Source organism: Galeopterus variegatus, unplaced genomic scaffold (genome assembly GCF_000696425.1).
Source record: "Galeopterus variegatus unplaced genomic scaffold, G_variegatus-3.0.2 Scaffold1778, whole genome shotgun sequence".
In the NCBI taxonomy this organism is placed as follows: Eukaryota; Metazoa; Chordata; class Mammalia; order Dermoptera; family Cynocephalidae; genus Galeopterus; species Galeopterus variegatus.
The window spans coordinates 206,799-231,696 of NW_007727889.1; the positions used below are offsets into that span (position 1 = coordinate 206,799).

General features: G+C 44.8%; 1 protein-coding gene and 1 pseudogene across 1 annotated transcript in view; both read right to left on the bottom strand.

The window, feature by feature from the left end:
- Positions 1 to 24,898, bottom strand: part of DYNC1H1 (dynein, cytoplasmic 1, heavy chain 1) — a 72,517-nt gene that overhangs the window by 6,963 nt on the left and 40,656 nt on the right. Inside the window, exons 42-68 of the mRNA XM_008578892.1 lie at positions 23,563 to 23,726; positions 17,551 to 17,680; positions 15,634 to 15,767; positions 15,066 to 15,180; positions 14,802 to 14,963; positions 14,501 to 14,715; positions 14,193 to 14,397; positions 12,966 to 13,139; positions 12,740 to 12,859; positions 12,402 to 12,522; positions 8,638 to 8,833; positions 7,930 to 8,047; positions 7,628 to 7,843; positions 6,628 to 6,840; positions 6,368 to 6,495; positions 4,226 to 4,379; positions 3,488 to 3,634; positions 3,242 to 3,392; positions 2,843 to 3,096; positions 2,606 to 2,740; positions 2,420 to 2,514; positions 2,073 to 2,247; positions 1,814 to 1,889; positions 868 to 1,028; positions 482 to 593; positions 320 to 380; positions 91 to 214 (exon numbers count right to left, since the gene is read on the bottom strand). Coding sequence (XP_008577114.1) covers positions 91 to 214; positions 320 to 380; positions 482 to 593; positions 868 to 1,028; positions 1,814 to 1,889; positions 2,073 to 2,247; positions 2,420 to 2,514; positions 2,606 to 2,740; positions 2,843 to 3,096; positions 3,242 to 3,392; positions 3,488 to 3,634; positions 4,226 to 4,379; positions 6,368 to 6,495; positions 6,628 to 6,840; positions 7,628 to 7,843; positions 7,930 to 8,047; positions 8,638 to 8,833; positions 12,402 to 12,522; positions 12,740 to 12,859; positions 12,966 to 13,139; positions 14,193 to 14,397; positions 14,501 to 14,715; positions 14,802 to 14,963; positions 15,066 to 15,180; positions 15,634 to 15,767; positions 17,551 to 17,680; positions 23,563 to 23,726 — 4,056 coding nt within the window. The remainder of the gene's footprint in view (positions 1 to 90; positions 215 to 319; positions 381 to 481; positions 594 to 867; positions 1,029 to 1,813; positions 1,890 to 2,072; positions 2,248 to 2,419; positions 2,515 to 2,605; positions 2,741 to 2,842; positions 3,097 to 3,241; positions 3,393 to 3,487; positions 3,635 to 4,225; positions 4,380 to 6,367; positions 6,496 to 6,627; positions 6,841 to 7,627; positions 7,844 to 7,929; positions 8,048 to 8,637; positions 8,834 to 12,401; positions 12,523 to 12,739; positions 12,860 to 12,965; positions 13,140 to 14,192; positions 14,398 to 14,500; positions 14,716 to 14,801; positions 14,964 to 15,065; positions 15,181 to 15,633; positions 15,768 to 17,550; positions 17,681 to 23,562; positions 23,727 to 24,898) is intronic.
- Positions 10,902 to 12,225, bottom strand: LOC103595470 (annotated as a pseudogene).

Here is a 24,898-nt window from a genome sequence, read left to right on the forward strand (position 1 = left end):
CGCCCCCCTACCCCCACACTCCCCCACGTCAAATGAAGACGGCACAGCAGCATTCAACCTCAATGTCTCACACCTTCTTCAACCACCCACCTTGGGGTTGATCTCCATGGTGAGGAAGAGTCGGAAGCAGGCGTGAGGCTGCAGGGAATGCAGCTTCTTCTCCAGCTGCATCAGCCACCCTGGAGCCAAGTGCACGTTCTTCAGCATCACCCACCTGTGCACACAAAGCGAAAACCACAGGGACACACCAGGCTTCCTGCCTGAATTCTTGGGAATGAAAGCTCTCCAAAACCAAACCAAACAAACCAAATAGGCCTACCTGCCTGACTTCACAGCGGTGTTTATGGCCTTATCTGCTTGGTTAAAGCCTTCTGCTGAGCCTGATACATGGAAGCTTAGTGTTAGCAAGGGCAGTCTTGAACTTCAATGCCTACCACAAATCCTGCGTCAGCCCCCCATGAAATCCATCAAGTGCCCTTACCGATTGCAATTGAGGTGATCTGCGTGTTCTGCTCGGCGGCAAGGTCCTCCACATGCCCACTGGCATCATAACCAGGCACAGAGCACATCAGGACAGGAGTGTTTGGCTTCACCTGCAAATGAGGAAGGCAGAAGTCAGTCAGATGACATGCTGACGGTGTGTCCTGTCAAGAGAAAGGAGAGCCCTGAGGGTGGTGCCCGAGATGTTCCCTCTGGGCCCAGAGGTGTGGGCACTGTGGAGTTGGCAGATTCAGAATCTACAGTGAGTGACTGGCTTTAGAAGGACACGACTGCCAGGAATCAGCAGGTACCAGGGCTGCCACCAGATGCCATTAGGGGAGCCAGACACAGAACCCAGAGAAGCCAGAGCTAAGGCCAGAGCATTACCTCTGTACCCACGATGTGAGTCAGGTCGAGTGGCTGCTCCATGATGGACATGAAGGACTCCCCAAGGTTTGTCGAAACAAACATGTGGGCCATGGCCAGCAGGCGGTCGGGGCGGAAAGCTTGAATCAAGAGCAGGCGGTGGATGGCCTGCCCAATGGGTGCTGAAACAGGTGTGCGAAAGGTTGGGGTTGGCGAAAGCACAGACTTCAACACGCCCTCCCCTCCCCACCTGGAGTGTTCTTCCCAGAGCACCTGCTTGGCAAGCACTCAGCATTCAAGACTCAGGGCAAATCACATCTTGGAAACCACAATGCCCCTTCTGGTACTCTCTGCCCCAGGAGAATCTGCCACCTCTTGCTATGTCTTTCTCGAGCCCTATGGACACAACTAGGACAACCTTACCACACTGATGTATCTGTAAAATAAGGTGCCATTTACTGATGTTTAAATTACTCCACTAATAACCTGTTTACTGCAGAATAGCTGAACATGCCTGGAGCGTCTCAAGAGGAACATGGCGGCAGCCCACCCTGCTGTAGCAGTGCTTCTGTGCTCTGTCCTCTGCGGACTGAGCTCTGAGACCCTCCTCCGCCACCTCTCGGAGCCTGGCTAGCCCAGTGCCTGGTCAAACATACTCAAAAACCGTGTATGGCACAAATGCAGCCAATTTCCCCCTTAACATTAAGCAAGGGCCTTCCTACTATTTCTCTTCTGGTCTTTAAGCATGACTTGAAGCAGGAACTAGGAATTTTTTGATCTTGGACCTCTAAGCCAGCTCCTACCTAGAAGCCATCTTCCTAAGTAGTTTCCTGAAAAGTTTTAACACTGATATACTTATATTGGGAATTGGTAACTTTTAATTTTTTGGAAGTGTCCCTTCAACCAGCAAAACCCAATTTTACATTCAGTCCAGAAAGAAACCCAGAGGGCCTGGCCATGGACTCACTTGCTGGTGTTTCCTCGCTCCACAGGTAGGGCACTGTCTGCTCTGGGGAGCTGCTGTCCAGCCAGATGCCAAATTGCTATGGAGATAACAGTGAAAGCATCACCACAGGACAGAGCAGAGAGGCTGAAAGGAATGGATTGGTGTCTACCCGAGCGCATGCAAACATAACACTGGGTTTCATGGAGCACACAACTCCTTATTGCTGATTTCCTGGGAAGAGGCCAACATTTTTTACTGGAATGTTTAAAAGAGCAATTACCTCATCTGCCTGAACCTTTGCAATCAGATCTTTAAATGCAGGAAGACAGCTCAACCTCACGACTGCCTCCGCCTGCTCCACTGTCAGGCCCTGGATTTTGGGGGTTGAGCCGGCACTCAGAACAATCTCCTTTCCTCTCAGGAAGTGCTGGAATTCGGCATCGTAGGTGCGCTCCCTGTAAAGGTTGCAATAGGTTAAGCTCGGGTCTCTTGTGTTCATTTGCATCATCACTAAAAACAGTAATGATTTAAAGAAAAGAAAAAAAGAATGCATCCCATCATACAATGCTAGTAAGCAACCTACATGATGACAACATTCTACTGCAGGGAGTGAGAGCAGGGCCTTACCCCATCGTGCCCTTGAGTTTGATCCTCGCCAGCAGCATGGCGAAGGTGATGTGGTCCTGGTGCAGCATGCCTCTAGCCACTCGGTTAAATGCCACCTGGGGACAAAAGCGGGAAACACTGCTTTTTCCCGAGAAAACACTGCCACATACTCCCTCCCTGGAAACAGCTGAGTGCTCTGTTCTCTACCTGGAAGAGGTCCTTTGTTATGATGGAGAGGCGCTGTGTGTGATCGGTGACACCCTTCAGGTTGGGGTTCTCGTATAAGACGTTGTGATAAATGTCCAGGAAGAACTGGAGGGAGTACTGATACAAGAAGTGTATCTGAAAGGAGGCAGTGGATGACCATTAGGCAACTCATCAGGCACCACCATGAAAACATGCACCGGGAGCTTCTGCCTGGCGGCCAAGGGTGTCCCTGGTCACCTGTTTCAGGGACTCCATGGTGAAGTAAATGCTGCTGCAGGCGGTGGAGAGCGGGAGGTACTGCTGGGACACAGTCTCCACTTCCTGCATGACGATGTCGGTTTCCTCCACTTTTCTAGTGACCTCAGCAGCCTCTCTCTTTAGGTTCTCCAGAGTCGTTATGATTGTGTCATCATCCAAAATGCGTCCCTTTACCTCGTTCAGGGCTTGTAGCAGAGACTTTTCTAACTGACGTAAACGTAGCTGGAATTCCCCTTAAATGATCAAAACAGCCAGAATTTGCTGTAATATTTACATTCGTTCAAAAAGAAAGCTCTCTGAAGTGTCTGACATAAAGCTGGAACATCCTAGTCTTCACAACCTGCAACAACCACCAACGCCAGAGATCTAGAACCATACCTTGAAGCTTAAGAAGATCGGAACGTTTCTCGTCCACATCAGGTCTTTCTGCTTTCAGTACTTCGTTTAGACACTGGCTCTGCAAACTGCTACGGGTGACGGTGAAGTTTACAAAAGTAACCCGGGAACAGAGATCTGGGGGGAACTCAACCTGCCAAGACAGGAAACAGAACAGTCTGTTTTGTTAATTCAGCTGCAAAACCAAATACTGCCACACTTTGCTACGGGAAGGGTCTCATTCCTTACTGTTGGATCTCGGGTGGACAAGAAGATGACGAATGATGGTGACAGGTCTATGTCCTGGTCCCCGAGCGTAATCAGCACTCTCCCCCCTGTTCGCCGAACTTCCCGGTTCAGGACTGGATTCAGAACTGGATCGTAGCTTTCCACGTCCTACATGATACATGTGAAACTTAAAGGTTAGGGTTTTACATTTATTTTCACCCAAATAATGGTGTGTCAATATTGACCACCTATTCCAGATAAATATGCATACACCCTCCCAGAAGCCACCTAGCCGTTTAGATCCATACTGTCTGAAATGGTAGCTACCAGCCACATGTGGCTACTTAAACATAATTAAAATTAAAAATTCAGTTCTTTATCACAGTAGCCACAAGGAAGTGCTCAATAGCCACATGTGGCTAGCGGCTACCATACTGAACAGCAAAGATTGTATGATATTTCCACCACTGCAGAAAGTTCTGGTGAACCGTGCTGATCTAGACCCTCTGAATGCAATTTTAAATGCAAATGCTGCTTTTGTTGGATTTACTTTTTATAGAACAGTTTTAAAGTTTAAAAGTTTTAAAGTTTTATCCTTGTTCTGATATCAAACAAAATCTTACAAAGTGCAAAAGCTGTCAGTGTTTATATCACGTAATTTACTTTTATGTGAACTGTGTTTGAAAAAAACCAAATGCAGCCCTAAAAGGAATTCATTCTTGGAAGCAGGGTCTGAAGAACTCAAATGCAATTACAAACCTGGACCAGAAGGGGGTTACCAAATCTCAGTGCACTCTCCAGATTCTTTCTGAAGGCATCATCCAAGAAGCTGGTCCGTGTGATCTTACGGTCCTTATATTCATTCATGATGAATTCTGTGGCCTGTCCGGAGGGGTCAATGATCAGCGGGTACCTGAGGATGAGGCGACAGAGAGTAGGTGAAAAACTCCAACAAAAAAAAGCGTAAGGACACACTCGGCAAAGTCCCTGATGAGACAGATGGAAAGGGTGGTACCACTGTTCAAGAGTCGTTTCCAGCTTTACCAATCAAGATAAATGTGGCGTAAATGCTTCATGCTAAGATCAAATCACCTTTCTGAAGAATTTCTGTAATGAGGAGGTAACTTATGTCTTGAACTCTGTCTTTATTTTCTCTCTGGGATAAATGTTCTCCCTTATAACATATTGCACAAGCTTTTGTCCAAATGCCAAGCCCTTTATGTTAGGATTACTGTTCTGTTTTACTACTCTTCTAGACAGCGAACTCCTGGAAAGTCAGTATGAACACCAGTGCTTCAGCAGTACCAACACCTCACATTATAAAAAGCTTAAACTGACAGGGACCCTGTCCAATTACTACCTCATTTAATCCTCACAATAACCCTGAGACAGGTATTGTTAACGAATTCATTTTACAAATGAGAAAACAGAAGCACAAAGAGACTAAAGGGATTTTGCCCAGGGCCTAGCCAATTAAAAACCCGCCCCCCAACCCAGGTAATATACATACAAGCTTCTACAAAATTCGGAAGGTATAAAAGGACACAGGGTGAGAAGAACTGTCTCCCCACCCTCTCCCCAGTCTTTGGTCACCAAATTCCCTTCCTAGGTGAGTACCGTCACCAGCTTCTGGTCTATCTTTACAGAGAAGGTTTAGGCGTTTACAGACACACGTGCGTGTCCTCCCTCTGCTCTGCACCCGCAAAGACAACCTGGCATCCCACTGTGGAGATGTACAGTAATCTGCTAACTGGATCCTAACTAGGCATGTGAGTCATTTCCAGTCTTCTGCTAGGACATACTTTGTTTTGGATCTGTCATTTTCACATGTGCCAGTCTACTGATGAATAAATACCTAGAGTTGGAACTCCTAGGTCAAAGAGTGCATACACTGCTTTCATTTAGACAAATCCAGCCTTGTTCACAGACTGTACTCTGAGATCAATACTTGTGTCAGCACCACCTCGAGAGATGCTGAGCCCCCTCAGTCCAGGCGCAGGACCCAAGGGTTTGCTCATAATCTCAAATGGCACCTGGGGGTGTCTTCACTGTCTTTGTGTCCCCAGGACAGTGGCACATACAGCAAGGGCTCAATAAAGGTTTCAAGATGTTTAGGTGAAGCTAAAAAGAAATCTGGGAATACATTTAAGAAGAGAGAAAAAAAAAAATCAGCCCAGGGTGTCCAAGCTGGAGAGGTGCTATAGAAGAGGCCCAGGCCTTAGAGAGCAGCGTCTCGAACGTGGGGCCAGTCCTGATGGCTCCTCTCAGATTTCAGCACCTCACCCACCTCCACTCAGTCACACTCTATATCCTTTCTGGCCTCTTTTATTTTTTTCTTGGCAGCTGACCGGTTTAGAGATCCAAACCCTTGACTTTGGTGTTACAACACCACACTCTAACCAACTGAGCTAACTGGCCAGCCTTTTCTGGCCTTCTCACACAGAGAAACAGGTAGCAATCTCCCCTTAACTACCTAACTATTTTCAGTTCTTATAAATATTTTCAGAGGAACTGTTTTAACGTCCATCCTAACACACAATCAATTTTTTTAACCTATGGTGAGATGCTGGATTGCCAATCAATTTTATTTATTTATTTATTTTTTTGTGGCTGGTCAGTATGGGCATCTGAACCCTTGACCTTGGAATTATAAGACCATACTCTAACCAACTGAGCTAACCAGCCAGCCTATCAATTTTAAAAGGTTACAAGAAACACTCATTACAGAATGATTCAGACAATCAAGATGCAAGAATATAAAGAATCGTGCACACCCAGCACCAGAGACGAACAGTTGCCCATGCCTACTTTCTATTCCTTAGTGTGCTTCGAAAAAAATAAAAATGAGATCACCACACATAAGATGTCCAACCTGCCTCTTTCTGGAGTCTAAGTACATACCTGTTGAACCGTTTCAGCATGATTGCATTTTCCGTGCACAGGTCATCAGCAGGTAAGGAGCTGGCTTGCCAGCGAAGACGCTCATCGGCGTTGGAAAGATACTCTGTCCTCGCAATATCTGTACGGAACTGAAAGGGGAGGCTGGTTATCTTTCCTCTTCTTCAAAGCTGTAGATGGGGACTGTCCTCAAGCGGAGACTTTGTAAACGTCACTCAACATAGAAGTGGTGCACCTTTTTGGAATTCCCCACACCCCATTACCTGGATGTTGGCCTGCTGTAAGTGATGCGACCAGGTGGTGAACAAGTTCTGACGCATCTGCTGGTCAAAGTAACCTGCGTAAGCAATAAACGCAGCTGACAAGAGACAGTCCCCAGCAATGGTGGACATCTGGTTTTTGAAAGTTTCACTTGTTTTTTCCCATCGTTCACGTTCTGCAGACAAACTCTTCAGAAGAGCGGTGCTCCGGTTTACCTAGCAGGAAAATCAAGTAAGGTGCTCAGGGATCAGTATTTTCAGGATTTATACTGAATATTACAAGTCTGTTCATCCACATTATGTGCAGGGTTTTGGGTAGGCTAGAAACATGCTCAGGTTGTTCACAATCCCAAAGGAGATGAGACCTGGCTTATATACAACTAAAGACAGTGCAAGTCTCAGATCTAATCAGGGCCTAAGTGAGTTAACTTGCAGCTTTGAGACATCTGCATGAGCAGAGATGGGAGTAGGCAGCAAGGGCCACGGAGGTGGCAGGAGCAGATGGGTGAGGCATGAAGGGGAGACACACCAGTGGCAGAAATGTGAAGAGCCTATTTTGAAGATTTGAAAAAGGAGTGCAGGTGTGAGTGACAGTGACAGCAGTGGAAGGGTCAGTAGATGGACAGGAGACACTGACGAGGAGGCCCTCAAAGTGGGTGAACGAAAGGCTTGGAGCTGGAGAGAGGGAGAGAGGGGGAGGGAGGGAATGAGAGAGAGGGATTGATTGAATCACTGGCTTCAGACCTTCCAGCTGGCCTAATTAACACCACTTAGTAATTACTCAGTATTTAATATTTACTAGGGGAAAAAAGTTACCAGGACCCTAATAGACATTAAAGAGCTCATTCACTGAGACCAACATATGTGCAGTCCATATAAAAGTGTGTTAATCTTGGTTTCCAACAAATGAGGTTAATAAGCTCCTCCCATTAAGTAACTCTGAAGGACAGAGTTACAGAGGAGCTGGCAGGAGCACTGCGCAGATTAATGACGCTAGTCTCACTTTTGCTTCCACAGCTGCCAGGTCTGCCTTGATGGCCTGGGCCTCTGATATCAGGACAGCGTACTCCTCCTTATAGCGGGCGATGCTGGCTTCCAGGTCCCGGATCATCTGCTCCACCTCGTTGGCCTTCTGCTGATTGTCCTTGGCATCATCTTCCAGCTTCTGCAGCTCATTACGCAGGGGCTCCACTCTCTTTAACATGTCTGCATAGTTAAGCTGGGAAGGCAAACAGACAGTAGTTACTCAAAAGTGACAGGAAAAGAGGTCACCTTTCCCACAGGAGCTCTGGCTGTGCTGATTACCTGTGCAATTGCCCACTTCACCATAGGCCCACAAGCCAGGGAAGCCCGATTGACAATTTCATAATTGTAGCTTGGATTGGACATGTAGTTTTTCTTCATCTTTTCCCTTATGGCATCACTGCAAGATAGAAATCATATTTCTAAGCATGTTTAGACAAAAGTAGAGAAGATTTTTTATGAAATCAGAATGTAAAGGAGTACAGCCATCTTCCATATCTTGTTGCCCCAGTGACCAATGCGGATGAGCCAGACAGACCCTTGGTTCTTCGGTGACATCTGACAATGCTGCTGATGGAAGCACCTCGGACCTGCCAGCCCTGGCCCCTCACCTCACAGGAGACAACCCCAAGCCAGGTTTGCTGCTGCAGGTGGGTGACCCCTGCTCTGATTTCAGCGAGAGGCTGCATCCTCAGGATGCTCACAGCTACTTGTAGGGAGGGAGAGAAGTCGGCTGGCCAGGGCTGAGGGATTAGAAAACTACTGCAGGGAAAAACTCTGACTTCTTTGAGAGGAAATGGCCCGGAAAGGCATCTGTGTGATTAGCGTAACCAACGCTGCCTTCTGGCACACAACATGCCAGAGATGACAAAATAGCTCCCTTTGGAAAGCGTCTCCTGCATACAGCACCATGAGGGGACAGGAAACTTGTCAACACCTGAACAACTTCCTTCAGTTCCCGGCAACAACCTGGCATTTGCACTTCCTCACCTGATCTCCTCGGCAGAGAAGTTGACGATGGTGGGTATGAAGTTCTCCCGCATGATGATGGAGCGGATCTGCTTCCAGTCCGTGGTGCTTTCTCCCAGCAGCAGGCAGATAGACTCAAGTGCCAGCTTCACAGCGGCGGGAGGGTTGGCCATGGACCTCACCTCCACCAGGTGCTGCTTCTTGATGGACTTCACGGCTGAGTGCAGCAGGAGTGGAAGAGCATGGCGGGAGGGGAGGAAGACAAGAGCACAGCGTGGTGAGAACGAGCCAACACAGCAGCTGCTCCGGCCCAATTAGGGGAGGAGAGCTGCTCGGAAGAACAAGGAAATATAAGAATTTCTGTCTTGAACCCTCTGGAACAGCATAAGTAGCCGTTCTTTTAAATAACCACAAAGACGTCACTGTACTAAGCCTAAATTGCAAACATTCCTTAAAAGTAGGATATTGCCTTTAAAATGCCTCACAAGTCCTCATTAATTCCTTTATCTCCACAAAGATTAAAAAAAATTCTTAATGTAACCGTGCATTTATTTTACACAATTTCTACAGACATTTCAATCTGCTATAATTCTGAAGTTGCCTGATAGGCTGGGTGGAGATGCGGAGTTAACAGTTCTGAAACAACGGCCAGGCTGGCTGGTTAGCTCAGTTGGTGACTGATAACACCAAGGTCCAGGGTCTGATCCCTCTAAAAGCCAGCCACCAAAAAAAAAAAAAAAAAAAAAAAAAAGTAAAATAAATAAGTGCCAACGTCTTCTACAAACTGAAATGTAGTTTTCTAACCTGAAGTTTTAGTAAAACACTTTAAAAGTCATTACTTAGTAGTTGAGAACTAAAATGAATTCTCATCCAAATCTAACTGTGAATGAAAATCTATAGCTTAGGTGGTGCATTTTAATTCATCTTGTGGTGTAATGTGAAAACTACAAATAATTAGGTTACTTAAAACAAGTTAAATACTCCTGGGCAAGAACAGGGCACAGGTTAAGGCCACTCTTAATTACTGCACAAACTGCAAACTACAATAGGGCGCCCTACTTCTGTAGCATCTCATAGGCATGAAAAGAATGGAAGAAAGTGCGAGAAGTGACTGTTATCAGCACTTAGATTAGCAATCAGTGGCCATGCCAGAACACACTCAGAAATCACTACAAGATGGCGGGGCCGGCCCGGTGGCGCACTGGATAGTGCGCCGCTGAGAGAGTGCGGCGGCGCTCCGGCCGAGGGTTCGGATCCCACATACAGACCGGTTCCTGCTCACTGGCTGAGCGAGGCGCGGGAGCAACACCGAGGGTTGCAATCCCGTTGCCGGTCCCCGGTCCGGTACGGGGGCAACACTGAGGGTTGCGATCCGTTGCCGGACACGGAAAAAGACAAAAAGACAAAAAAAAAAAAAAAAAAAAAAAAAAAAAAAAAAAAAAAAAAAAAAAAAAAAAAGATGGCGACACCGAATACTTCATGGTATTTCTTGGTGAAAAACTCAAGTCAGGGATTGATAAGTAAAAATATGTATTGACAGAAAGTGTTTGTCAATTTTCTCTTATGAGAAGGGCTTCACTAGGGTAAACATAGACTAGCTTTATAGGGATTTTGCTATCTTTTTTTTTTTTAATGTTCCAAATTGAGTTGACAGAACTGTGTTTATTAAACTACATAAAATGCATATATAGGAAACCTCTCTATTTGAGAGCTGGTAGCCCACATAGATAAAAACAGACAACTTTCAACACAGATCTAAATACCTTTACATTTTAAAAATCCGAATTCTCTATACAAGTTTTAAGCTGACAGAATTCAAGTTCTGAATTTTCATATACAACTTTAACTTGCATTAAACACATATTTATCTACAACATGGGTACAGAATAAGGGGCTATTAAGGACATTTTCTCATTGTGAAACACTTCAAAATATGTATGTTAAGTACAACCTAATACGGGTGAAGGTCTAAAGATCATCTCTTGGCTTAATGTAATTGAGCTTCGGTACGGGTGTGAGGAGACACCTGTCCACAGCTCCACATCACACCAGCAGGGACATATGCACCTGCTGTTCCATCCAGCTGCCCACACTGGGATGGGTGTGCACTGAGTCCCAGGCCAGCCTGAGGAGCACCTTGCCATCCCCTCAATTCTATGGATAATTCTGTAATAAATTTTCTCTCATAATTTCCAGAATTATCAACCTGCTCCTGTGACTGGCTTTGAAAAGGACGGGCTCTGGCTCCAAGACCTACGTGGCTCCTGGGTGGGGTCTCACAGTCCTTACTCTCTCGAGAAACCCCCACCCCCACAGCCTCCATAGGGAGAGCCGCAGTGCGCCCGTTGTGGTGGAGAGGCAATGCAGCTCTGAGAGCAGCCATGCCACTCGGACCTTGAGCAGCTCTGCTCATGGCTCCTGCTCTGGCTTCTACTCTCTCTGCCCTTTGGCAAGCCATCCTTGGGGCTGTCAAGCCCTTCATGTCTTCTTGGCATTCTTCGCAGAGAGTGGGGAAGGTTTGCTTCCTTTACCTTCTTTGGGGGATTCTAGCAGCTTGGGGGCAGGTGAGAACCTGCGTGCCCTGGGCAACAGACCCCGGCTGTGCCTCTGCCTCCTCCACAGAGTGCTTCTTTTCCACTTCAATTTCCAGGTGTGTCAGGTCAACGTGTTCCTGAGTATAAAGCTGCAGGATTTTAAAACAGACTTCTTGAATTTCTTCTTCAGTGGCTCCAAACAAAAGAAACCAGTGGGGATGACTGGGCAAAGGATCTTCAGCATCCAAGCAGTGAGAGACAATGCAGGCACAGGCAATGCCCTCAGGCTGGAACTGCAATAAGAGGTTGGTGTGAAGCCTGTCATTCATGTAATTCCACCAGTCGAATCAGCCTTGGGTGGGGAGTCTGCCTCAGAGTGGCTGAAGACGGCTGCTGTCCCTGCACCAAAGTGTGTGGACAGTAGAGAAGTCTTAGTCACCCTCAGAAGGCTATCCATGAGGCCTGGACAACAGGGTGGTTACGCTCACACTCTGACACCTGAAGGTACATAACAATTATCTTGTGAGGATGCTTCACATAGATGTAGAAACCCAGCACTCTGAGAATGTATCTTTCTGCCTTTATAATTTGGTTCTATAAATTAACATGACCCTGATCCAGCACTAGAGGCACAGGTTTCTTTTTCTCTCTCAGCTGTTGAAGGCGATGACACACACTGATGATGTCCCGTATTCATCTTGGTGCCTCTTCTATTTTGAAGGTCAGGTTAAACACAGGCCACTGACACATGCTTCATGGAATGCTTCACAAAGGACTTGGAATAAAAGGATGGCTGGAACAACACCTGTGGCAAGTGGGGCAGCAAGCCAGCTGCCCAGAGAAGCTAGCAGCCCACCACATGGAGGTCAGTCTCCATGTTGGTGTCGAGCCTGCTTCACACAGATGGTATAAAGCATGGCTTGTTGTTTGGCAGGAGGCAGTTCTCCAAGGTGATGAGCACCCCAGAGTACAGCCCGTCCTCGATCAGCACCCCCTGTGACCTGGGGTCTGTGCCCCCCGAGCCTGCCAACCCTGGAGCCCAAGCCCTGTAGAAATTTTGCTTTAAGAGATGAAGACAGCCTCAGGTATTTAGAAAAGGCTTCAGATGTTCACCAATAGTGCTTTTGGAAATGTATGTGATCAGAACCTTGGAGGAAAGACCACGTGCAATGTTCAGTCACCTGAACTCTACAGCAATGGTGAGGGAGAGCATCCTTCTAGAAAGTCAAGCCTCTGACAGGACTCACGTACCATTCTGGGCCTCGATGACAGCGGGCTCCACCTTGTCGAGGTCTTCTTTAACGCTCATCTGTTTGTCTGCAATTACTTCCTGCTGCTTATGCAGCTGCTCCTGGATTTCTTGGCTCATGACCTAGAAGGAAGGCTGGCTTAGGTTAAGCATTGTTTAACTTGCTGAGTGAATTCTAAATAACACTCCTCTCTCTGCCAAAACACACACACGAACACGCATACCCCACTAACTCATTAAATCCTAAATCCCACCTCAAACTAAACTTCCTACTCTCTCATTAAAGACCGAAAATGCCCCACCCATACAGGCCATAATTCCCCAAAATAAAAGGAAGTACCTTTTTCTTTTCGGCCTCTTGTTGGTCTTTTACCATTTTTTTCAGCTTGTCATTGGCTGCTGCGTTCTTGACCTCCAGTTCTTGGCTCTTTATCCTCAAGTCACGACGCAGTTCTTCTACCTAAAGAACAAAAACCACACTAGGAAAATAGAAACAGGCAGAAACCACCTCACAGGGGTCCTCACTGCAGCTCACCCCTGCAAAGAAGCTTACACCTGGGACATACCTGGTCGACAGTTTCTTTGATTTTTCTAAGGCCAACATTCAAATGCATCTGCTGCTCCTCTAGCTCGCTCCGCTTCTCGTGGAACAGGTTGGCGTAATGATTAATGAAGTCCAGGTAGTGGCGAGGCGTAATGGCCATTGTTCTGCCTCCTCGCTTTGCTAGCCGAGCATTCGCCTTTAGAAAACAAAGTTAAATCTTTTTGCTCTTCAGGACGTCCTCTTCAATTTAACCTCAGAAAACTCTAGTTGTTCTGCTGTGTCAGACTGCAGTGTGCCACGGTGGAACAAACCCAGCCCTCTGGAGTCGGAACACTCGAGTTGGGCCTCAGCTTCACCACTCATGAGTTCTCAGAAGCCCCTTCCTTAAAACTTTAAGCTTTTTTCTTAAGCTTCTCTAAACTGAGGATGGTGATTATGCCAACCTCTGAGGTGTACTTGAAGTGAAAAGGCTCTGCAAACTGTTAATTACTATGTAAATGTTATGCCTGCTTTCCCTTTTACTGCTTGTTTTCAATGAATACCAAAGTAGAAACAGCACAGGCAAGAGAGGGGGGCAAGCTAGAAGAGGTCTATGTGAGAAACTGCTCAGTCACCTCTGGCTAAGGGCAGCAGAGGTCAGCCCACCGGGACCGGACCACATTCCGGGGATGGAGACTGCCTGAAGAAGCACTGAGGGACAGGATACCACAGCTCAGAGTAGGCTTTACAAAGTGTTTCTGGCAGGTAGGAGGAGATGATCTGTATCTATTCTAGAGTGAAGGCCAGGAAACTGTGCCAGCAGGTCCTGGCCGCCGCATGTTTCCGTAATGAAGTTTCACTGGCCACAACCACACCTGTTGGTTTACGTACGGTCTATGCAGCCTTCCGCACTCCAACAGCAGCACTGAGTAGTTCCACCAGAGACTCTTCCAGCCTGCAAAGCCTAAAACATTTACTACCTGGCCCTCTGAAGAGAGTGTGCTGACCTCTGCTCTAGAGGAGAGAATGAGAGTGCCCACACAGTGGCAGTGGGAAGAGAAAGTGGCAATGAGGGTTAGATGGCTCCGGAATTCACAGGTGGGTGCCAAGGATGAGATGCCATTAAAAACACAAGAAAGCAGTGAGAAGCAGTTATTCCTTCTGAAGTGACAGTAGTGTCAAATAGTACCTATTTTCATATCAATTTAGTTTCACATGAAACTAATGGTTAATCTTGCTTTTTACATGCTAATCTCAAAACTGAACCCACCTGGTGAAGAGTCTGATGAACAAATACACAGCTGTTTACAATGGCTTCCCGATGTGACGGTGGCTGTGGTAGTTTATCATATACAACTGGCATGTAATCAGGCACGATATAATTCGGCTTCTCCAGGTCCATTTTACTTGTGAATTCTTTGCCAACTTGATATAGTGCTTCAGTGGACCAGTCACCAAACCAATTCAATACACACCTGAAAAAGATGCTCTTATCTCAAAACAGCTACCAAGAGCAGGGTATGCCCCTTGGAAGGACACTGCCTGTTGTGACCCAGAGCTGAGCAAAGATCAATGTACCTGTTGAAGAGTGCTGGCGAAGTGGCTGCCCGGTCCTTGAGCCCCTCTGAGGATGGGTTCATGGTGAACACGACGTGGAGGTTGCGAATGACCTGACTAGTGAACCACTTGTAGAGCTCCTCGTGGGAGTCCAGCATCAAGCCCTCTTTCTGTGCTCCCTCTTTACACTGCGTCATCAAGGTGGCATACTCATCTCCTTCAAAGAGACCTGGAACCTAGGGGCAACATGGCACTATGAGTTACCCATCCTCGCTGCACAACGCCACGTAATGTAACACAGTGCAATGCGTCACTCAATTACCTCTCCATTGGCCAGAAGGGTATTCATTCGTTCCAGAAATCCAGAATCTAACACATTGGATTCATCCATTATAAATGCTATCTTTTCATTTTTACATCCAGAACGTCTCAACACTGTCCGAAGATCTTCATCAAAGTCTTCCCCTGTGTACTTTCTATGGACCTACAGAAGCAGTTGGCAAGTTAGGCCCATTCTCATTCAATGAGCTATGTGCACAAATAAAGAATCCAAGGCTGGGATCAGGAAGCTACCAACCAGACCCACCTTAATCTGGTACACACTCAAACCGTTCATCCAGGCCACAAAACGAGACAGGGTAGTTTTTCCTGCTCCACTAACACCAATCAGAAGCAAGTGGCCTTGAGGCTGACGAAATATTCTGAAACATTATCAGAACTGGTAAGTTTTAAGGCTTATATGCCTCATTCCCTTTTGTTGACCCTCATGCCCTAAACTTTTTTAGGATTGTGTGCACAGTTTTAACTTGAATTTGCACATTAAAAATTTGCAGTGGAAATGCAAAGATCAATGGTCCTGCCCTCCAGACCTTCAAATGACAGGAGAGAGATGAGCGCAATTCTAGCAGGTTAAAAGGGCTATAGTCATGCATGGTAGGTATGTAGGGGTAGGGGGAGGAAGAATGAGGTTTTGCTTGAAATAAAAGTTTAGGACAGTTAAACTGGGCTTAGAAAGAAGAAAAAGGGGAAGCTGCTTGGCAGAGAAGGCCAAGGTGGGGGGAGGACAGTGTGAGGCCTGGTGTGATTCCCCACCTCCCGCCACTAAATCAAGAGCAGTTGAGGTGAGGAGTGGGCAGTAAAAACACAAAGCCCACCTGTCAATCCTGAGCACATGGTCTAGCACTTCATTAAACAGGACCAGAGGAACATCAAGTTCTTCTTCATAGAAGACTTTCAGCCTAGCTTTGACATAATCTCTTAACTCTTCTTGGTCTACTGGGATGTAGTCCTACAGAAAAAAAGGGAAGACCCAAATTACTTAGAAGAAATCACCTTAGTTATCAGACCAAAGTCAACTGTATTTCCATACACTGTGAAGAAACTGTTGAAAAAACCCAACAAAAAAATATACCATTTACAACATAGCAACAAAAATATGAGTTACTATTGGGAATGGATCAAAAAAACAAGAAAAACCTTTCTAGAAAAAACTGAACTTCACTGAATGACATCAAAGACGACTTGAATACATGAAGAGATACACCATGTTCCTGGAGGAAAAAAACACACTACTATAAAAATGTCAGTTCTATACAAATTGATATATAGATTCAATGTAATCTCGGCCAAAATCTCAATGGTGGGTGGCAGTGGTTGTCTTGGTGCAACTTGACAAAGTAATTCTAAATTTCATTCAGAAGAGGAAAGGGCCAAGAATGGTCAATATCCCCATATGGAAGAACCAGATGTGAAGGCTTGTCCTATCAGATAGATTTACTATCGTAATCAGGACCATGTGGTTCTGGCACAGAAGTGACAAATATGAGGGTACTTCAAAAAAGTTTATGAAAAACAAGAGTTAAAAGAGAATACAAATCTTTTCATGAACTTTTTGAAGTACCCTCGTGGATCAATGGAAGAAGATAGAGCCTCAAAATAGACCCACGCACACAGGGAAACCTACTAAGACAGAGCGACATTGCAGAATAGAGGACTATTCAATAAACAATGCTGAGACAGCGGATGTCCGCAAGGAAAAAACTGAAAACGGACCCAGAGCTCACTCCATACACAAACTCAATTAGAGATGACTGAATGTTTAAATGATAAATCTTCACGAATATTTATTCTTCAAAAGACACTAAAAAGAGAGTCAAAAGACAAGCCACTGGGAGAAGATGTTTCCTATAAATAGGTCACTATAAAAAAGGATGGTTCTCTAGAGTCTGGAATACATAGAAAGTTCCAGCAACAATGAGCAAACCTACCTTGCTATTTCTAGCTGCTGTCAGGTCCTCCGTCTGCCATGCCCCCCCTGACATGATGAACCCTTTTCAGACCCCAACACAAGGGTCACCGCTATCAGAGACCTCTCCCCAGACGGAGTTGTTCCCTCTGTCCCTCTCTTTCCCCATTTCAGTGTGAGCTCCCTATAGGAAGCTTTTGCTCATCCTATATTACTGGATGAAATGCACACAGAGACTGTAACTTAGGAAAACATTCTGACCTTTTTCAGAGAAAAAGGACAACTCAACAGCTATTCTGCAAATGCCCACTGCATTTGGCATTTTAGTATACGAAACATTGTCACGCGAATCACCCACAGCTGCTCCATTTTTAGTGCGAGAGGAAAACATTCTGACCTTTTTCAGAGAAAAAGGACAACTCAACAGCTATTCTGCAAATGCCAACTGCATTTGGCATTTTAGTATATGAAACATTGTCACGCGAATCACCCACAGCTGCCCCATTTTTAGTGCGAAGAAAGTGAAAGCAAATGCGAAGCAGACTTCTTTCACCACAGACCTGCTTGAGCAACTCCTGCTGGTGGAGAATCCACTGCTCTTGTAGCAACCATCACACGGAAGTAAAAAACTTAATGGCCAACCGGCCAGCCACATTCCTGGATTTCCTGCCCTAAATGACCAATGGCTACAAATGCTCAGTGCATCCTTGCTGTACCCAATCGCATTTATGATGCACTCAGGACAAAGAGATTTTGATTAGAAGATAATTCTAACCAAAGGGACAGAAGAAAAGGAATTAGCTCTGAAACAATGCAAATGTGTTACCTTTGACAACCAGTTGCTGTACAAGATGGGTCGGCTCATGGCTTTCTCTTTGTCTATGTTAGGGAAGTGCTTCAGGGCAACCATGTCGATGTTCTCGTCAGTCCAGCGCCTCTCCTCATCCTCTACAAGTCTGTTGGAAGGATAGCAGCACATGCATTAGAGTCAACAGAGGCTGTGGTGAGAAAACACCATGTTTCGTGGGTGGTGTAGGCCACTCAGAGGCTGCAATCAGTCTTCGTCACATGTTTTCCTTTACTACAAAATGGAAAAGACCTAAGAATCTGAACTTATGATGGCTTAAGCAATCTAAAATTTTGAACATAAAAATGCTCAGAAGTACAGCACCATAACACAAAATTCCTCTAAAAATATTTAATTACTTTGACTTAAGAAATGAAAATATGACCAGTTTCTAAGCTTGCTTAATATAAATGCTCCAAATATTAGAGGGGCATTAGGAAAACAGAAATAGGGAACTGCAATGTGTACAGTTTTGGAGGTGCAGGGCTTATAAAGAAAACCACAAGGCCAGCAGGCGAGACTTGTGATTGTCCTGACGTGTGAGGGCACCTTTGAGAAGCTGATCATATGATTGACTGTGCAGGCTACCAGGTGAAGGTCTAGTGAAGGCAGGTACTGTAGTTACCAAAGCCACCCTGAATTTCTAAGCACAACTGCTATTGCTACATTCAAATCTAAATAAAATTTTATTTTAGTATTATGGGAAATCTATGAAAATTATATTATGGCTCAATTTTCTTATTAAAAAAGAGAGAATGAAGGTAGCTACATAACAATAAAAAAGACTTATTAAAGCAATAGAACCCCAAGATGAGACAGAAAAATAAGGCAGCTACAGCTGACATGTTCCCCATTTGGTCTTACCTTGTTCCTCTCTCACTGCAGCTCTTTGTTAGGTACCTCAGTGGAACCCAAGAACACCAAGGAGCATGGTTTGAAAACCAGTGATCTACAAGTATGCAATATTCCAAGACTCCTTGTACAGCAGAGATAAGAGAAGCTGCCGCAGTTATCAGGTCCGAAGATACAACTGCCAAATGCTTAATTATTTCCTAGTCTGGAGGGAACCATCATCCTTGAGTTCTGCCAAGGCAATAACTATTAACTATCTACTACCAACCACCTAAACCAGAGACTCGTAGTGGCCAGGGAGCTTGTCCTGTGGGACCACGTCTGCTGTAGATGGGCCTTTTCGGGAAATGTCACACTTATTCTGGGAAGGAACCTGCCCTGCCATCAAAAGTCCTCCCCCAGCTGCGTGGTACCCAGCCCTGCCTGCTGCTGTCTGCAACCAGGCTGACCGTGGAGCCCTAACCAAAAGACCCCTGAACCCAAAGCCCCCAGGGCCCTGAGATCCGGGGCCAAGGGCCTCAGCCCCACCCTCTTTCCTCCTTCCCCCCCCTCCCCCTCCCCCAACAACATCTCAGAGTGCACTTATTAGACACGAGTGTTTCCCTGGGGTGTGTGACTTATCTGCTCACATCCTTCACCAAGTTTCTGCTCAGATTTTTCTAAGTCATTTCTAAGAGTTCTTTTGTCATTAAGGATGTTAATCTTTGTGTTAAATTTGTTCTTTATCAATTGACTTTAAAATTAATATTCTTGGGCACGAGTGGTGACAATTAGCTTTGTATCTCATGGATATTCATAGCCAATAAAAGAATTAAAAAAAAAAAAAAAGGAAAAAAAAAAAAAAAAAAAATTCCAGGGGGGTTTTTTTTTTTTTAAAATAAAGAAAAAAAAAAAAAAAAAAATTCCAAAGGGGTTTTTTTTTTTTTAAAATAAAGAAAAAAAAAAAAAAAAAAATTCCAAAGGGGTTTTTTTTTTTTTAAAATAAAGAAAAAAAAAAAAAAAAAAATTCCAGGGGGAATTTTTTTTTTTAAAATTAAGGAAAAAAAAAAAAAAAAGAATTCCAGAGGGTATTGTTATCTTTGAAATTAACGTAACAAACAAACAAAAGTCCCCCCCAACCTGGTCCTCTTCTGCAGCCCTCCTGCTCTGTTCCGAGTAACCTGGTTCATGGGCAGAAGATTGCTGCAAATAATTTGCAAAAGGAAATTGTGGTGTTGCATGAAATAGTACGTCACTTAAGATTTAGTGTTCATTAGAAGTTTAGAGTTAACACACACAGACTTAACTTCTCGCTACCTAAAAATGAACCCAAAATACAATGAAGAACTGCAATTCTAAAATATATGAAATTAAAAATATAAGGAAAAGAAACAAAAGATGATAGGGTAGGAGCTAGAAAAACCAAGAATTTACTGTAAAACAAAGATTGTACTGAACTATAAAGAACACAAGAAAAAGGTCCTGATTAAAAAAAGGCAATAATTTTCAAGACTCCCTAAAAGGTAAAGACTCAACTTTTCACTGTGAGACCTACTGTGACTCAGAAACCTTCCATAATTGATGCTGTTCAGCCGTTAGCAATTCTTTCCCTTAAGTACCAGTCACTTAACTAGAAAAACCTCAAAACTTACAGGCAAGAGTTGATACACGTGGCTAACAGGTAAGAGAGAAAACCAAATCCTTTCAGGAGAATAAAGATCGAGGATAAGGAAGGGGAGCGGTGGTCATGGAGCTGCACATTAGTAGTTGTGGGAAGGCATTTCATTCACCAGTGAACCCGTGCTTTGATATGGTTCTCATAGGTAGCTACCTTGTGTGGCCCCACTCGACAGGTAGAGGTTTATTAAAGTGCCTCACCCAGGACAACCAGCAGCCACACACTGGCGGGCAGTCACTGTGCACTGTGACCCCATTACACTGGGGGAGGTTGTGATAACTGTAAGGCCACTCTCACTGCTTCTGCTTCTTCTACCACTAGCATGGCCTGGCTCCAACACTGGGCAGGCCAGTGTTGTGCAGATCCTAACTTGGAGGGCTGTAAGAACTCAAGAGTTGGAGGAGAGTGTAACTAACTGGATCCTTGGCTTCCCTTACCTATCTTGGAAGAGACGGAGGGCTTCATGTGCCCAAATCCGAATGAGGCCTTCAACAGGCAGAGTCTCCAGAGGTCTCAGTGCTTCAAAGATACCTCTCACCCACCTAGTCATCTCACGGGGCGAATAGATATAGTGGGGCTGTGTATCCTGAGTGAATCTCTCCTGTATAAAGGAGAAAAAGTGGAAGTTACATGTAAGTATCTTAAGACACAGAAGAGCAGTTAAGAGGTAAGATCTGGCAGGTTGGCTCAGGTGGTCAGAGCACACCCTCATAACATCAAAGTCAAGGGTTTGGATCCCAACACCAGCCAGCACAACCCCCCCCCCCGCCCCGCATAAAAGGTAAGATGCTGTAAAACATTTTTGTGTTAAACATAAAGAATCTAGACCCTGGAATATTTAAGGATAAATTAGTAAATAAGGTTGGAAACACTGGACAATTGTCCAGAACAAGGTTAGATCCAAGCTGCTTACTTTATGTTGCAATAAATTATATTTAAAGATTTAGATGTTCAAAACAATGAAACTACAAAAAAACCAAACCAAACCAAAAAACAAAAACCCTTCTGAAAATACTTCCAAGTTCAAAGCAAATTAAATACCAGCAAAAAATATTTGCAATCTAGGACAGGCAGGCCCTCTTAAAACACCAAGAGCATGATGGACACCTTGGTAGCGACTGAGCGTTTCTCTCCTGTGACCCTGCAGCAGGGCTGATGCGGGAAGCCACAACTAAGAAATGCAAATCAAAACCACGAGAACCACTTCTTTTCAAGTAGGCAAAGATTTTTTAAATAAATATGTTTTAAATGTTGAAGAAAACATAGGGAAAGAGAACTCTGGTGGGAGCATAACTGGACACCTATCTTGAGAGCAACTTGGCAAATATACAGTCAATACATACATTGCACAAGAATAATCACCGACATGGACACGTTGTTAAAATGTACGTATCCTTTTGGAAACTGCACAGTGTAGTCCCATTCCCGTACTAAACGTATATGTGCTGAGGAAGGCTGGCAAGAATTAGCATGAAAGTGTTGGCGGCTGCAGTACCTGGGTAGAATGACTTTGATAACAGGCCTTGGANCAAAGCCCCCAGGGCCCTGAGATCCGGGGCCAAGGGCCTCAGCCCCACCCTCTTTCCTCCTTCCCCCCCCTCCCCCTCCCCCAACAACATCTCAGAGTGCACTTATTAGACACGAGTGTTTCCCTGGGGTGTGTGACTTATCTGCTCACATTGAAAACCAGTGATCTACAAGTATGCAATATTCCAAGACTCCTTGTACAGCAGAGATAAGAGAAGCTGCCGCAGTTATCAGGTCCGAAGATACAACTGCCAAATGCTTAATTATTTCCTAGTCTGGAGGGAACCATCATCCTTGAGTTCTGCCAAGGCAGTAACTATTAACTATCTACTACCAACCACCTAAACCAGAGACTCGTAGTGGCCAGGGAGCTTGTCCTGTGGGACCACGTCTGCTGTAGATGGGCCTTTTCGGGAAATGTCACACTTATTCTGGGAAGGAACCTGCCCTGCCATCAAAAGTCCTCCCCCAGCTGCGTGGTACCCAGCCCTGCCTGCTGCTGTCTGCAACCAGGCTGACCGTGGAGCCCTAACCAAAAGACCCCTGAACCCAAAGCCCCCAGGGCCCTGAGATCCGGGGCCAAGGGCCTCAGCCCCACCCTCTTTCCTCCTCCCCCCCCATCCCCCTCCCCCAACAACATCTCAGAGTGCACTTATTAGACACGAGTGTTTCCCTGGGGTGTGTGACTTATCTGCTCACGTCCTTCACCAAGTTTCTGCTCAGATTTTTCTAAGTCATTTCTAAGAGTTCTTTTGTCATTAAGGATGTTAATCTTTGTGTTAAATTTGTTCTTTATCAATTGACTTTAAAATTAATATTCTTGGGCACGAGTGGTGACAATTAGCTTTGTATCTCATGGATATTCATAGCCAATAAAAGAATTAAAAAAAAAAAAAAAGGAAAAAAAAAAAAAAAAGAATTCCAGAGGGTATTGTTATCTTTGAAATTAACGTAACAAACAAACAAAAGTCCCCCCCAACCTGGTCCTCTTCTGCAGCCCTCCTGCTCTGTTCCGAGTAACCTGGTTCATGGGCAGAAGATTGCTGCAAATAATTTGCAAAAGGAAATTGTGGTGTTGCATGAAATAGTACGTCACTTAAGATTTAGTGTTCATTAGAAGTTTAGAGTTAACACACACAGACTTAACTTCTCGCTACCTAAAAATGAACCCAAAATACAATGAAGAACTGCAATTCTAAAATATATGAAATTAAAAATATAAGGAAAAGAAACAAAAGATGATAGGGTAGGAGCTAGAAAAACCAAGAATTTACTGTAAAACAAAGATTGTACTGAACTATAAAGAACACAAGAAAAAGGTCCTGATTAAAAAAAGGCAATAATTTTCAAGACTCCCTAAAAGGTAAAGACTCAACTTTTCACTGTGAGACCTACTGTGACTCAGAAACCTTCCATAATTGATGCTGTTCAGCCGTTAGCAATTCTTTCCCTTAAGTACCAGTCACTTAACTAGAAAAACCTCAAAACTTACAGGCAAGAGTTGATACACGTGGCTAACAGGTAAGAGAGAAAACCAAATCCTTTCAGGAGAATAAAGATCGAGGATAAGGAAGGGGAGCGGTGGTCATGGAGCTGCACATTAGTAGTTGTGGGAAGGCATTTCATTCACCAGTGAACCCGTGCTTTGATATGGTTCTCATAGGTAGCTACCTTGTGTGGCCCCACTCGACAGGTAGAGGTTTATTAAAGTGCCTCACCCAGGACAACCAGCAGCCACACACTGGCGGGCAGTCACTGTGCACTGTGACCCCATTACACTGGGGGAGGTTGTGATAACTGTAAGGCCACTCTCACTGCTTCTGCTTCTTCTACCACTAGCATGGCCTGGCTCCAACACTGGGCAGGCCAGTGTTGTGCAGATCCTAACTTGGAGGGCTGTAAGAACTCAAGAGTTGGAGGAGAGTGTAACTAACTGGATCCTTGGCTTCCCTTACCTATCTTGGAAGAGACGGAGGGCTTCATGTGCCCAAATCCGAATGAGGCCTTCAACAGGCAGAGTCTCCAGAGGTCTCAGTGCTTCAAAGATACCTCTCACCCACCTAGTCATCTCACGGGGCGAATAGATATAGTGGGGCTGTGTATCCTGAGTGAATCTCTCCTGTATAAAGGAGAAAAAGTGGAAGTTACATGTAAGTATCTTAAGACACAGAAGAGCAGTTAAGAGGTAAGATCTGGCAGGTTGGCTCAGGTGGTCAGAGCACACCCTCATAACATCAAAGTCAAGGGTTTGGATCCCAACACCAGCCAGCACAACCCCCCCCCCCGCCCCGCATAAAAGGTAAGATGCTGTAAAACATTTTTGTGTTAAACATAAAGAATCTAGACCCTGGAATATTTAAGGATAAATTAGTAAATAAGGTTGGAAACACTGGACAATTGTCCAGAACAAGGTTAGATCCAAGCTGCTTACTTTATGTTGCAATAAATTATATTTAAAGATTTAGATGTTCAAAACAATGAAACTACAAAAAAACCCAAACCAAACCAAAAAACAAAAACCCTTCTGAAAATACTTCCAAGTTCAAAGCAAATTAAATACCAGCAAAAAATATTTGCAATCTAGGACAGGCAGGCCCTCTTAAAACACCAAGAGCATGATGGACACCTTGGTAGCGACTGAGCGTTTCTCTCCTGTGACCCTGCAGCAGGGCTGATGCGGGAAGCCACAACTAAGAAATGCAAATCAAAACCACGAGAACCACTTCTTTTCAAGTAGGCAAAGATTTTTTAAATAAATATGTTTTAAATGTTGAAGAAAACATAGGGAAAGAGAACTCTGGTGGGAGCATAACTGGACACCTATCTTGAGAGCAACTTGGCAAATATACAGTCAATACATACATTGCACAAGAATAATCACCGACATGGACATGTTGTTAAAATGTACGTATCCTTTTGGAAACTGCACAGTGTAGTCCCATTCCCGTACTAAACGTATATGTCCCTGTAGCAGGGCTGATGCGGGAAGCCACAACTAAGAAATGCAAATCAAAACCACGAGAACCACTTCTTTTCAAGTAGGCAAAGATTTTTTAAATAAATATGTTTTAAATGTTGAAGAAAACATAGGGAAAGAGAACTCTGGTGGGAGCATAACTGGACACCTATCTTGAGAGCAACTTGGCAAATATACAGTCAATACATACATTGCACAAGAATAATCACCGACATGGACACGTTGTTAAAATGTACGTATCCTTTTGGAAACTGCACAGTGTAGTCCCATTCCCGTACTAAACGTATATGTGCTGAGGAAGGCTGGCAAGAATT